General features: G+C 52.0%; 1 protein-coding gene across 8 annotated transcripts in view; it reads right to left on the bottom strand.

Annotated features, from left to right (window-relative positions):
- Window positions 1-11: 11 nt before the first annotated feature.
- ZC3H7B (zinc finger CCCH-type containing 7B) overlaps window positions 12-13,756 on the bottom strand; it is a 43,304-nt gene continuing 29,559 nt past the window's right edge. For all 8 annotated transcript variants that reach the window (XM_038187599.2, XM_072035332.1, XM_072035339.1 and 5 more), the window contains 6 exons: window positions 9,764-9,897; window positions 8,397-8,502; window positions 7,168-7,276; window positions 5,503-5,636; window positions 4,617-4,780; window positions 12-3,843 (listed from right to left, as the gene is read on the bottom strand). In XM_038187599.2, the coding sequence (XP_038043527.2) occupies window positions 3,651-3,843; window positions 4,617-4,780; window positions 5,503-5,636; window positions 7,168-7,276; window positions 8,397-8,502; window positions 9,764-9,897 (840 nt within the window). In that variant the 3' untranslated portion in view covers window positions 12-3,650. The remainder of the gene's footprint in view (window positions 3,844-4,616; window positions 4,781-5,502; window positions 5,637-7,167; window positions 7,277-8,396; window positions 8,503-9,763; window positions 9,898-13,756) is intronic.

Genomic DNA, 13,756 nt, shown 5'->3' with positions numbered 1-13,756 from the left:
CTGTATCAGGAGAGGGTTTAAAGTGCACACTTTTATTTTCTATTACAAAGGCTAAAAGAAGCAAGTTTGTTTGTTTGTTTTTTTATTTAAGAACAAAACCAAAAATGTTGTTAAAACATCTACATTATTATCCTGATACTATACCTTATGAAAGATACTAAGTTCTTTTTTAATAGTAAAGCGTGGTATTCTTAAATTATATTAATACAAAGACATATTAAAGGACTCAAAATCATTACTACCCAGCTCAGAACTGCAGCATCCCCTTGCTATCTTTTCCTTTCACTTGCTAAAACCCATCCGTTTTTGACATACAGTTTCATACAAGCTAAGTAGGGTATTTTATTTGTTTTATTTTTTTTCCCCCTGCAAAGGTCAGGTTCACTCCAACAGCAGCGTGACTTAAATCCCTGCCCTTACCAAAGGATTTGGGCAAAGATTTTCACCAAGTCCTTCAGCATTTAACAAGCTGATCTAAATGAAAGCCTCTGCTCTGTGCGTATGTGTGGTTATTGTACAGGATATGAGATTTTCTTCTAATGTTATAAAGTTAAAGCATCACTTCTGTTAATAACCCTTGGACTTGGTTCTGTGCTTCAAAATTTTCTTCTTCCCTCATGTGGACTATTGAACAAAAGAGGGAGTTATCAAAGGGTCTCGTGAATGCACCACTAAAGCAGCCCTACAACTTACTTGTGGTTTAACTGCTGCACAGCTGTGAGCGCTGAGCATTACTGCTGAGAGTACGTAACATGCTGAAGAAAACCCTCTTGATGTGATAAAGTGAGCCTGGGAAGCCAAGTGTGAAGCTTCCTGCCTTTTACAATGTCCCCTTAAATAATATAAGCAAAGCCTTATTATTAAAACTTTACTCGCTAGTTAGCACTATAATACTCTTTCACTGAGATGGGACTGCAAGGACATCATAGGGGGTTTTAAAAGCATCACCAGGGAAACCTGTCCCATCTCAGAATTTATACCTATCTATATAAAACCCTCCCCTCTGCGATTTCCCTTTCCCAAACCCAAATAAAAGTCTTCATATTTAAAACTGGAGATGCTGCGTTTCCTGGCCCGAGTCCTTTTCCTTTACCCTCATTAAAAAGATTCTTTCGATACCACACACATATAATATTATATAGAGCGATATATTTAATACCTGTGTATATATGCTTCATGGGAGGGGTCACATATATACACACTAAAACAAGTCTGGTGACAAAGTACTGCAACACCACAGACCAGGTTATCATATCAGGGAAAACAAAAAGAGATACTCAACGCAACACCCGTGACGGTGGGCCTCCCTCCCCTCACGCACGCTTGCCCTCTCCCCACCTCAGCCCCGCCAAGTAGCTCAGCTCTCCTTGCAGAGGCAGGGAGAGGGGACAGCGACCCACTCTGTAACCTAAAACAAGTTATTGTATGAGAAATCATGGCGCAGCGAACACTTGAGTCACACTTAGAGATGCAGGTTTGCTTGAAAAACAAAAACATTTGCCAACATTCCCCAATCCAGATTCGCTCCTTGGCATCTCAGCCCAGGAACAGCAGAACGAGATAACCCAGGAGCTTTTGCCTACCTCCTCCCCGGGCTCTCTCTGTTTATCAGGTTGACCAGTTTGACACAAGGAGCACCAGCAGCAAGTACGATCCAGACAGCTACAGCGAAGAGCAGAGGAGAAAACACAGCACCTGACCACTCAAACACGGCCGTGCGTGACATTGCATAGGCCACTCTTCTTCTCCATAGTACAGATCCTTCTGCCTCTCCTTCTCCCCTCACAGGGGCAGAGCTGGAACTTACCACTTCCCTCTTCTCCCAGATCTACTGTAAGCCACCCGGCTGTCATCAGGTGCTACAATCCTGGCCCCTTCCAGGCCAGATCTCAAGGTGCTGTACGACCAGGAAGGGAAACTCATATGAAACTGCTGATGGCCATCCCCATTTTACACGCAAGGAAAGAAGCTCAGAGGCACGTTTGGCTTATTTGGGGCACATCATACCACCGGGAAGACCCAAGGCCAGCATGCAGCACATGCTCCTGGGCCACAACTGCCTCAGTGTTGCTGACGCAGCTACCTGGAGGCTGGTTTGGAAAGGTGCCAGCTGTCCCTACAGCATCTCCTGCATATTTCCATCTCTCCTGAAGCTGGGAGCCCCAAGGATATGGGAACAGGCAGGGAAAAGAGGGACCCAACAGTGCCAAAGCACCCTGTGGTACATGGCTAGATTGTATTTACTGGGGATATCGTGCTGCCTGCCAGCCCTGAGGGCCCTGAGCCTGCTGTCCTGGGAGATTCTGTACAAAAAAAGACCTCGCCCTTAAAGGCAGGGAGGGAGATGCATTGGTGTTTGAGAGGATGGTGCATATAAAACTGCAGAGTGCAGCTGGACTGCGAGAGGAGCGGGAAACTCAAGGCAGGATGTGTTTACTGCTTGCAGGATGAGACCTGTGCTCATAGCGCGCTTCCAGCTGGATTCCCAGCAGCAACACGCCACCAGAACCAGGCCCGCTGCATTGGACCCACGCTGCACAATGGTGTCCTCTGAATTCAGTCCCCACCCGATTCCTCTGGTGGTGCAGGAATAAACAGCTCTAAGTAACGACTGACATACATCAGTTAAAGAGCAAGAAGGGAACCCCATTACCTCTCTCTTCAGGACACAAGCGGACAGAGGAATCCAGGCTCCTTTTGGTTACAGCCTTCTGGCCACCTGACCCTGCTGCGTGGAGTACAGTGATGGATGGTGTGTCACAGTCCCCACTACACCTTCTAGATGGCTTCAGTCCTACCTGTACCAGTTGCACCAGCCAAAAAAAAAACAAACCAAAACTTCCCACCCCAAAAACCTGTTGCACACTTGAGAAAGATGTCTAATGAGGCATCACCAAGTTGCTTCCTGGGTGCTGTCCGTCAAAACAGTCTAAAGTCACACGGTTCAGTTCCCAATACTGCAAGCAGTTTTGTTACATTGCTGCTTTTAGCTACGCTGTGAATACCAAAAGGCTGTTCTCTTCAACTCCAGCTGATGCCTCAGGGGCATACACTCACCAGGGGTCTAAGCCCAGATGTTTAAGTCAGATCTAGTGGTTTTCCTTCTTTGCATCTCAGTTCCCAATTCTTCTGGTACTGAACTCCCAGAAAAGCAGGCCAACTGCAGCAGTGTAAGCCGGGCTTGCTCTTGCAGCACTGAGAAAAGGAGCACATGAACTTCATGGTCCCCTTTTCACCAGACATCTAGCTCTTTCTCTCAGCTTCGTCTTCCTGATCTCTGCAACCACACTCCCAACTGAAGGGCAGGGGAATGACAAGGGGAAATTCTCCGATTTGCCTCCCGGTACAGACTAGGTTCGTTCATTTAAACAATGGACAGCAAAAACAAGAAGATGGAGAGGAAGGAGAATTTGGGGGAAAGAACAGAGAGAAGACAGATCACAAACTCTGTGAGCATGGCGTTCGCTGGCCAAGGAGAATCAAATTCACGTTTTCATTCACCACTAATAAATCATCGTCTCAAAATCTTAAAACGAAAAGAAAAGAAAGAGTTCTCTTTGCGAGACACGGATCTCGCTCGCCCTGCTACCGCCGCTCTCGGAAAACCCACCCAGCGTTTCTCCAGCCGACAGGCTCCCCCCGGCCCCTTACTATACGCCGTCCCGCAATAGGAAGTTGTATTTCCCGAAGTCGTCGTCCCGGGGGCAGAGCAGCATGTCCTTGCGGGCTTTGGCCAGTTTCTGTTTCAGCACCTCCCTCCGGTCTAGCCACTCTGTCAGCTCGTCCTGGCCGTGGGCATAGCGACACTCCTCTCCTTCGGGGCAGGCCTTGTTCTTCTGGAACCTGCCAGCGCAAGGAGCACCATCAGTGGGGTTCCCCCACCGGGGCAGGGTTTTGAGCTCCCCACCTGCGAGACTCCATGGGGGCCCACCAAAACTTGCCGCAAGCTCTCCCTTCTGAGGGCGAGATGATTCCCCTACAAGCCGCGGGCAGCCAAGGGGAGGCAACATGCAGGCTGGGCACAGACATGGAGCAGCGCCTGTGAGGGGGGTTAGGCCACAGAATGAAACGGTTTGAGCTAGAACTGGACCAGGGATGAGCAGAAATAACCACATGAGAGAGGAAATGCCAGGTAACTCTGGACAGCCACAAGAGGCACAGCCTTCTCTCTACCCAAAACAGCATTTCTAACCATCACAGGCCTTCTGAAGACACCTCAAGGCGCTGATTCAGAGGGTGTGAGACATTCAAACCATTTAATAAAGCACCTGGGATTCCCCCCAGAACTGGGCCAAGCAGACTCTGTTTAGCAGCCTGAGAGCTGAGCGCAGCCTGGCCACACAGGGCATGGGTGCAGACACGAAGCTCGCTCTCGTTTTCTGAAGTCACATGCCCGGGAATGTGTTTTTACCACTAAATTGTGTGGTTGAACACCCCTGGGGTCCAACACAGCCCCACCATCACCCAGAACTGTCAGCTCCTTCCACTGCCCCTCCAAGTGGAAGCCCATGGGGACTCCGGGCGAGGAAGAGGAGGAGGATGGATGGATGACGGAGTCCCTGGGCCCATCCCCGCTGCAGCGGGGCACGAGGGAGATGAGGCCGTGCGCACGGTACCTTTCGCAGAGCTGGAACTCGCCCATGGGGAAGCGGTAGCTCCAGCAGCTGGAGTCGCTGTCTGAGGTGAAGACCTTCTCCTTGTGCTTCTCCGACTGGATGTGCTGCTGCCACTGCTTCTTGCTGTTGCTGTTCTTCCCGCAGAGCCAGCAGTGGTAGCCCATCTAACCGGTGCAGAGAGAGGGCAAAAGGCCGGTCAGGGCGTGAATATCCACAGCCACCGGCCTTCCCCGCACCGGCACTGCCTCTCCCCATGTCACTGCACAGCCTCCCACACTTCCCTGCCACGTCATCTTCAGGGCACCACGCTGCCACGATGGGGGAGCAGAGGAGATGCTCTGCCTGGGTGTCAACCTACAGCTCAAAGTCGGGCTCAGAGAACACAACAGCTCAGGTCCCTGCTGAAGACCCAGGCAGCATGACCGTGGCACTCAGGCAGTGCAGGACCCCTCAGGATGCAAATCCTTCCTCTAGATGCCATCCCTGGGCTAAGGTGGCACATCTGCCTCTGTTTTTTCTGTGCCTTTGTGCTCCAGACCCAGCTCCTCTCCAAGCTTCTCCCTCTTCTCCTCCAGGCCAGCAGCAGCTTGCCCTGGAGCAGGCAGGAACCCTGGGGAGAGGCTGAGCCCACGTGAGAGGCAGCCTGAGGCAGACTCCTACTGACTTGGCGATTAACAGAAAAGCCCTTGCTGACCCCGGGTCGATCCCCTCCCACCTGATCTGTGCTGCTCTTGCTGCGCTGCTCCAAGCTGTCCACTTAACCTACATCAGCACGGCTCTTTCCAACAAGAGCAATTCAGCCCCTGCTAGCTCACACCCGGAGCAGAGGAGGGGCTGTCAGCACTGAGGAGGGAGAGGGACGAAGAACAAGAGAGTGGCTGCTTACCATGATGTCAGCGTAGTCGGTGGGCATCTGGATCTGTTTCTCCCCTTCTCGCGAGGTGAGCGGCGTCCCCTCTCCAGGCTTCCCAGGATTGTGTTTCTTTAGCCACATGTCATAGGTCTGCTGCATATCTAGTACTGCACAAAGGCCACCCGGGAAGTCACTCAGACAACCTCCCACACCCTGCACAAACTACGAGAAAAGGACGAGCGCTGGGGCAGCCCTTCCCTCCCCTCCCCACTGCAGCACCTGCCGTCAGCGTGAAGGCCAGCGCTCGACCAGGCCTGATATTGCCTCCCTGGGTGAGAGAGAGCCCTGGGGAGAGCAGCCAAATCCACCTCCCCCCTGCCTGGCAAGGGACACACCACCACTGACTGTCTTGCTGTTGAGGGACAACCACGACAGCAGCTATAGGAAGTATTCAGGAAGGAGGGAAGCTGCCCTGAGATCTCCACGGACTTCACCCCACAAGGAGATTCTTCTCCCACTAGGAGGGGAGGAAGACCTAATGATGGCCTGTCCCGAGTTCAAAACCTGCCCAGAGGAGTGCAGTTAATGTCTCTTGGTGCTTTTGGTTTAAAACCCAGTTGGGACGCTAGTGGGAAGGGAAATTTTGGCTGGAAGCTTTGACGGCACACCTGCCTTTCCAAGATCAACTTGGGAGAGAGGAAACATAAACGTTGCACGCAGCAACATGACGCTCCAAGTGCGGTGCGTTAGTGATTTACTGCTCGCTAAGTGGGTAATTGAGGAATTCGAGGCAGTGGGGGATAATTAATGTAAATTCCCCCAAACTGAAACAACACTGTCATTTGAAGATTTACCTTCATGCTTGAGCAAACACACCCAGACTGGTCTGATGTGCTTCCAAAGGCCCCAGCAACAAAAGGACCTGAGCTGTACCAAACAGCAGTGCGTGGCATGGCACAGAAAGACCCTCCATCCAAGCACAAAGACTGAACGACCTCCAAGCTTTCCAGCATCTCCCACCAGAGCTAGGTGAGCACCTGGACAACTGGGCATTGCAAAGACAGCCTGAGTAAGCAACGATTGCTGCCAGAGGGCTGGTGGTCCCTCTGGCAGCCCCATCACTGTCCCTGTGGGCACAGAACCGTGCAGGGCTCAGCTGGTGTCAGCCCAACTGAAGCAATTTCAGGGAGCTGCCAGGGGAACAGCTTGCAGCCCTGCTGACACTGAGGAGGGTGACTGCTGAAGGACTGACGGGTGAGCTGTGCATCCAAGGTTTCCCCCAGAAAGTAAACTGGGAGCCCGCGTAATTAATTCCAGACCGGCTCCTCTGCAAAGGCACCACCCGGTGATGTTCTCATTCGGGAGCTCAGTTCCACTCCTTTGCATACAATGCTACGAACAGGGAGTGCCGCAGCCCAGGAGTATGGGGGATGAGCAGAACCAGGCAAGAAAGCCAAGGCAGATGCAAGACAGACAAGAAAGATACGGGAGCAGCTACAGGTCAGGACTGGTGCTCTGGCAGAGCTCCATACAGGGCCAGGCCTGGGACAGCACAGGCACCTGGAGGGACACCATAGATAAATCTATCCCATAACCCCAGCTGAGCTCATGGTACCAGGAGCTTTGTCTGCTCCACCTCTGCTGCCAGGAGTGTGCCCTAACAGACCTGCATCCCCTGCCCGCATTTCGCCCACTCACTTTTATTTTCCTTCATGAAGGTCCACATGTCTCTCTCCTCAGGGCTGTGGGCGAAGGAGCAGTTGCCCACATACTGGCATTTCCTGCCATTTTGTGCATGGATACACAACTGTTAAGAGACAGAGAGCAAAATGTAGCATTTGCACAACCACTCCTTGCTAGAGGGGAAAGCGGGTTCAAAAAAACCGACAAGGGCATTAAATCGCACACGGGAAAGGTCACAGAACAGGACACATCACACATGGTTAACTCACGCTCCTTTTCCTCAAGCCCTTCATGTCACGAAAGGTAAGATTTCCCTACAAACACACAGGCAGCTCAGTTCAGCACCTGCCTTCTCTCTCCAATTCTCATATGCAACTGGTCAAGGGGTAAGGCAGCAGGGAGTGGCCTGGACTGACCCGACAGTGTCTCCTGCTGGTCACACTGCTGGGCCCCAAAGGTGATGCATTCTCCAGCCAAAGATTGGCGTTAGGGGCAACCTGCCTCTATTCCATGACCCCCAACTCACCTGCTGGCCTCATCTCCTACTGGCACAGCCATAAATAACTTATCCCCCACAGCTTCTAGCAACAGACCCGCAACTGGAAAGCGCCCAAGACCTCACAGATGGCCTTGCACCTGCCCACGGATTAAGGGGCAGCAGATCCCATGAAGCAGGAGGGAGAGGAGCTTTCTAATTCAGGGATAAGAGAGGGAGAGAGAGATTATCAATTGCCATATTCAGGGCTGGGGATGGAGGCTGGGTATCTGTAGTTTTCCTCACAACACATGGCTTTCTAGCGGAGTGCCTAGTTTTGCTTCCAAAACACATCTTGGGCAAGTTTCACTACAGACAGCAGTCCAGCCACAGCAAAGACAGGGACAGGCTTCTCCCAAATACTCCTTCTTACCCACATTGAGAAACCCTGACCTAAGGGGAGACTTAAATCTCATCTCCAAATCCCGTGCCAGCCAGTCCTTGAGACGCTGACTGCATTAACAGCAGCGTTAGAACCTTGCATACGTGTGTAATAGCGTGGTTTAAATGAGTGCCTCTCCTTTTTCTGCTCCACCCTTTTGCTGGACGTGTCTGAGATCTCTCCGCTCTCAGTTTGTGCCGCCCTCCCACCTCATCCAACACGTGACTGCTTCCCTGCCAGCTCTGCAACGGGCCAGGCCTCAAAGCACTGCACAAACCGGGAGGGAAAGGGGAAGGGGCACCTGGCTGAGCCAGCTGTGGGGCTTACATCGTATTGCTGTGGGAAGTTGCGGATGGAAGGCAGTGGTCGGACAGACACCCACTTCTTCTTTGCTTTGGACATCACCAGCAGAACACGACGTTCCTTTGTCCAACTAAGGAAGAGAGAATAAATCAACAGAGGCAAAAGGAAGAACAGAACGAGGTTTTGTTTTCCTCAGAAACCCTCGAATATTGAGAGATGACCAGACCCTACAGTCCAGCTCATCCCTGCCACTATCTGGCTGCTCCTAGATATGCGCATCTGTGGCAGAGAAGGCAGAAGAAGGGTGTTCAGGATTTCTCCCTGTATTTCTTACATGTTCCCTGGCATGTATCCTTTCGTAAAGCCACAAAAGTCTCCCCCAAGTCTTGCGTGGCATCACCATGGATTACTAAACATCTGCGTTCCGCCCTTTGACACAGCCAATTCTTGTGCAATCAGATCCATGAAACACATTTGGGAATATTTTCTGCTTGAAAGGTGCAGTGTAAATGCAAGTCATTACAAGCGCTGTCTTACAAACAGGTGCCAGTAGGTACTAAGTCTCCTGCAGCACCAGGAGGTACCCTGAGCAAAAGCCCCAGCTCTGTTCAGCAGCTGCACAGAGGTGTTATCCTCCCATCCCAGGGAGCGATCCTCTCCTGCTCGCTTCCTCCAGCAATGCTGCTTCTGTGTCTTCTTCATCTAAGGTCTTATATTTATAATAGGATGCTGGACTGCGCCTTTGTGGCTTGTGTTTGGGGAACTGATGTGCTATAAACCGCTCCATCCTATGCTGCTAGGTTGCCTGGGTGAGAGAGGCCACAATTTCCATGTCCCAGTGGCTCCCTCCCTGCTGATACTCGCTTTCTATCAAAACAAACATCCTTATGGGCCCCAAGGAACTTGGAGGTGCAAACAGACAAGGCATGCATCAGAGGAGAGCAACAAAAACAATGAAAGGGCCAAGGAAACTAATTTAAAAGGAAGTAGAACTCCTTGAATCATTGCTAACAGTGACCTGGCAGGCATCTTCAAACAGCACGGAGCACGAACAAGTGCAGAGGAGAACTATCTTAGTGACCTCGTTAAGGGGAAATAATAACAACTGGAGAAGGGAATTGCAAAAACTGGACTGCAAGCACCAGGATTATGAGCCTGGCTGTGATGCACCAAGCACAGTGCTGGCTGCAAGTCCTAACAGTAGCGAAGAGAGCTGGAAACTGGAAAACAGTTACCTGCAAAGCTCACTATAAAACACCCCGAGGAGCAAGAGGCTGCTAGGAAGCCTTGTAGCCTCTTCCAACAAAGCCAAATGAAGCCCTTGAGGAGGTAAGGGGAGAAATTCTTGCCCTTCAGGAGGGGTGGGGGAAAGAGAAGGTTGCATTGCTCACCAGTGGCGGGCTTTGGCACTACAGTACTTGAGGTCTTTATCTGGCTCCACCAGCTGCCCGTTCCTCCAGCACTGGCCACACACAAATTTCATCTGGAGGTCAAAGGTGCTCGACGTGGGAGCCCGGGGAGAAGCCTGGGGAAGAGAACCAGCACCTCAGGCAAACAGAGCCGGACGCACCCCCCTTAAAATGCCGCAGAGGCGCTGGCAGCTCCTTGCACACCCGCGTGCCAGTGACAAGCTGGATTAAATCAGAGACAGCCCAACTCTCCTTTGCCAGTGCTAGCTGGTGGCCTGTCGAGATACCAGACAGGAGCAAAACCGCTGCTTGCTTCAGCACGATTCCCTGGGTTTTGACGTCTGGCCAAAAGCGCAGCCAGCCTGGCAGCCTCCAGCGCTGACCAGGCCTGGCTGCCAAAGCCCCGCGGCGTATCGCCGTGTACAGACAAGCTCTGCAGGACCTGCCCTAGCACTTAATCCCCACTTCCCCGCAGGGAAGGCAATCCATGTGTCCCTTGCTATCCACAGAGGGAGCTCGGTCATGCAGCTGGAGGAGCCCCTGGGGGGAAGCCAGAGCATGACACAAGACAGGACCTGCTTTTGGACCAAGAGGCTCGTGTTACATCCAGCATTCGGCACACTGAAGTCAGAACTGGATCCTCTTGTTAATACCCTTCAAAGCCATTTCTGGGCAGGTTTCCATCCCTCACAGTTCCTTTGCTCTGGGTTTCGCAGGCAGTTAAGCATGATCTCTGGTCAGAGGTACAGCGGTTAACACACGTACTTACATCCTCTCAGCCACTTCACTTCGTTCGCCTCCTACCTGGCACTGCGAGGCAGCTGCTTTGGGATTATGACCAACAGGTTGTGCGTGTGTGGGGGGGAACTGGAGCAAATCCCTTATCACCATTGCCTCGTATTTTCTGAGCAAATCTCTAAAAAGTCATTTAACTTGTATACCACCACTGGAAGGCTTGAGGCTGGTGTCTCCAGCTCACTTGCAAACCAAAGAGCAAACCTGACTGCACACCAGGAGCTCCGGGCACAGGCACGTGTGAGGGTACAAGCAAGAACCTCCAAGAACAGCCCGGCGATGGAGCCGCCCGTGAAGCACAAAGGTCACAAACCAGTGAGCAGCTCACTGCCTGCCCACCGCAGCCTTGACTTCTAACTCTGAGCATCTCACAAGGAGCAGACAGGCAGGCAATGTCCCTGAGGAGCCAGCAAGAGCAGGAGCGTGGATCCGATCTGCATCACCTCTCAAAGGGAAAATAGCAAGCACAGGATGGTGCGGAATCAAAGCATCTCCCAGGAACACTACATCAGCTATTGACTACCGCTCTGCACCCTCCAGACCCAGTCTTTTGAAGCAGATCTGACAGACAAAGATCCTCCAGCACTGTGACAAGCTAACGAGAAAGCTGACCTTTGCCTGTGCTGACTACAAGAGGCTCTCACTGCTGCCGATGTCCCAGAAAATGGACTCTTCTGGAGAACCCCCATCTCTCTTGAAAAGCGGCGGTGTTTCTGGCCTGCTTGCCTGCAAGGCAGCCTTCCTGGCGGCACTGGGCACGAGACCTTTTCATCTGTCAGCCTTCACAAACGCTGCTGACCATCAAATCACGTCAAAGTGGCCTGCTGTGGAATGCGCAGGGCTGAGACCCAGCTATCACAGAAGGCAGTGTTGTACCTCTCTCTCAAACGTGGCCTTTGATCAGTAGTTTTGATCTCCACCTGGTGTCCAAAGAGAATCACTTTACAGCTTGCCGATGACCCACCAAAACTACAGAGCTGAAGTAACAAATTAGCCCCGAGGGGATGCTCCCTTTTACCAGCCCAGCGCTGTCTGCCATGTAACCCACCAGGAGACAGATTCCACAGCACAGTCAGGAAGCTTGGCTCAAACCCACTGACCCAACAAAAAGAAAAACCTGAGTGGTTCCAGAAGGCACGAAACATCAGAAATAGAGAACACGTTTCTCAGGTAATTCCGGTGCTCTGGGCTGCTTTTTCAGAAATTCTTGACCAAAAGAAGTCCCATGCCTTTCTTCACGAGAATCATGCAAGCTGCTGGTCAATGCAGCGGGCATGTGTGCTCCCAGGGGATTAGGAGGAAAGCGAAAATCAAAGCTGCTGGTGCTGTTGCTACATGACTGTGTTTGTAAAGGCAAGACACATACCTGGCAGGCTGCTGATAACCAACAGTGTGGAAATTAGTATCACATGAGGCTCCAGCAGACCAAGCCAGGCAAAAGTGCCTTCGGCTGTGGCACCACCCCTTGTTACGAAGCCAGACAATATAGTGTTAGCTCTGCACCATGGCAACCAAATAAATAAAAGTCTTTGGCACGACAGCTCCCCTCTTCAGGCTCTGCAGAAAGCAAAGCCCCAGCACGGCCACTCATGTCTCCCAGCTCCAGGAGCTCCTTTTGGTCATCCTGAAATGCTCTCTGGAGGATCCGTGTGCCCTCTGGGGGATTATTCAGGGGGTTTGGGTTACTCAGACACCTGAGTGAGCTGTACTTAGGTACAAGTACTCCTTCTGAGACAGAGAGGGATGCTCCTTTCCTCTCCCTAAGCTGCTAATTCTGAGAGCAGTTTTTATGGTGGTTCTGCAGCTGGCTGGTGGGGTAAAACAGAAAAGCCCCCAAGAAACAGAAGAACTGAGGGCTAAACCCCTTAGTTCCCAAGGATGCAGTGGGAGTTGAGGGCACCCAGCTACCTACAGCTCTCACTCCTGATGACTGCCTCTTCCATCTGCAGCCCCAGGGTTTACTCCTACGTCAGCCTGCGTAGGATTGAACACGTGGGCCCACGTACCAGATCCCTGGCAGGTGTTGAGCAAGTGGTGTATCATCATCTTCCATTTCTTGCTAAGTCTCCTGACCCGTGTCACCACGGCTGCCAGGTGTCTGTGTGCTGCCTGCTTCTCTTCTCCACAACTGCGTGGCCCCAGCTGCTAACGTCAGCCCAGCTGGCAGCTGGGACCAAACTGCAGCAAAATCCCTGGGAACAACTTTGCTTCCGCTGACCAGAGGGCGCCGGGGCAAGCACAGATCATGCTGGGCGGTGAGATGGACGGTTCTGCTTTTACAGCACTCCTGGGAAGTTGTCTTTGCCAGGCAGCCAGCTTCGAAAGCTGGGAGGACGCTGAGCAAACTCTGAGTCACGATAGGCTGCTTGGACTGAGGAGCATAATGGCAAAAGTAAACAGCTCTCAACAGATACATTAGTCCTGCCCCCAGGGTCTTCAGCAGCAAGCCCACGTCTCATCATAGACACTTTCTGACTGTACCAACAAGGCTCCTGCTTTGCCGCTGCACAAACCGAGGCCCTGGGAGGGCTGAGCTGCAAACCAGCTTCGTGCCAGGCATTTCTGGGGTGCAAACAGACTTTGCCATTGGCCATCAGCCACAAACATTGCCCAGCGGACCCTGAAATTATAGCTCTCTGCCCATCTCCTGATGGCTGATGTAGCAGGCACTGGCATTTTTCTTCCTCATCCTCTGTCCCTTGCAAGTTGTAACAGCTGGAAATGAAACCCCTGCTCAGCATCCAGATCCCACGTGCTTCCGTGGACATCTCTGACCGTGCCTGACAAACAGTTCAGTCTTCTAACGGCAGCACCTCCAGGCAAAGGCGAACTCAAAGCTGCAAGGCTCACAAGAACACAGGTGTCCATCTATCTTGTTTTATCCCCACGTTATGAACAGAGAATGACAAGACAGAGCTTTCTGGAAAATGCAGGCAGATCCATCACAGGCAGGACAGAACCAGTCACGACTTCAGTCTCCGTGGGGCAGGGACTGCTGGTATAAATCCAACCACTGTCACAAACTGCTGCAGATTCACAGTTAGTTTCCTCCCCTGTGGAGATGCAGGTAGCTGTCTCTGCCCCTGTGGCAGGCTAGAAGGAGAGCCTAGCTAGCTCTGTCTGAAGGGACCATCCAGATCATCTGGGCTCACTTCTCGTATAATACAGGCTATAAAAACT

The sequence above is a fragment of the Anas platyrhynchos genome, chromosome 1 (assembly GCF_047663525.1).
Source record: "Anas platyrhynchos isolate ZD024472 breed Pekin duck chromosome 1, IASCAAS_PekinDuck_T2T, whole genome shotgun sequence".
NCBI lineage: Eukaryota > Metazoa > Chordata > Aves > Anseriformes > Anatidae > Anas > Anas platyrhynchos.
This window is presented reverse-complemented; position numbering and strand designations above follow the sequence as displayed.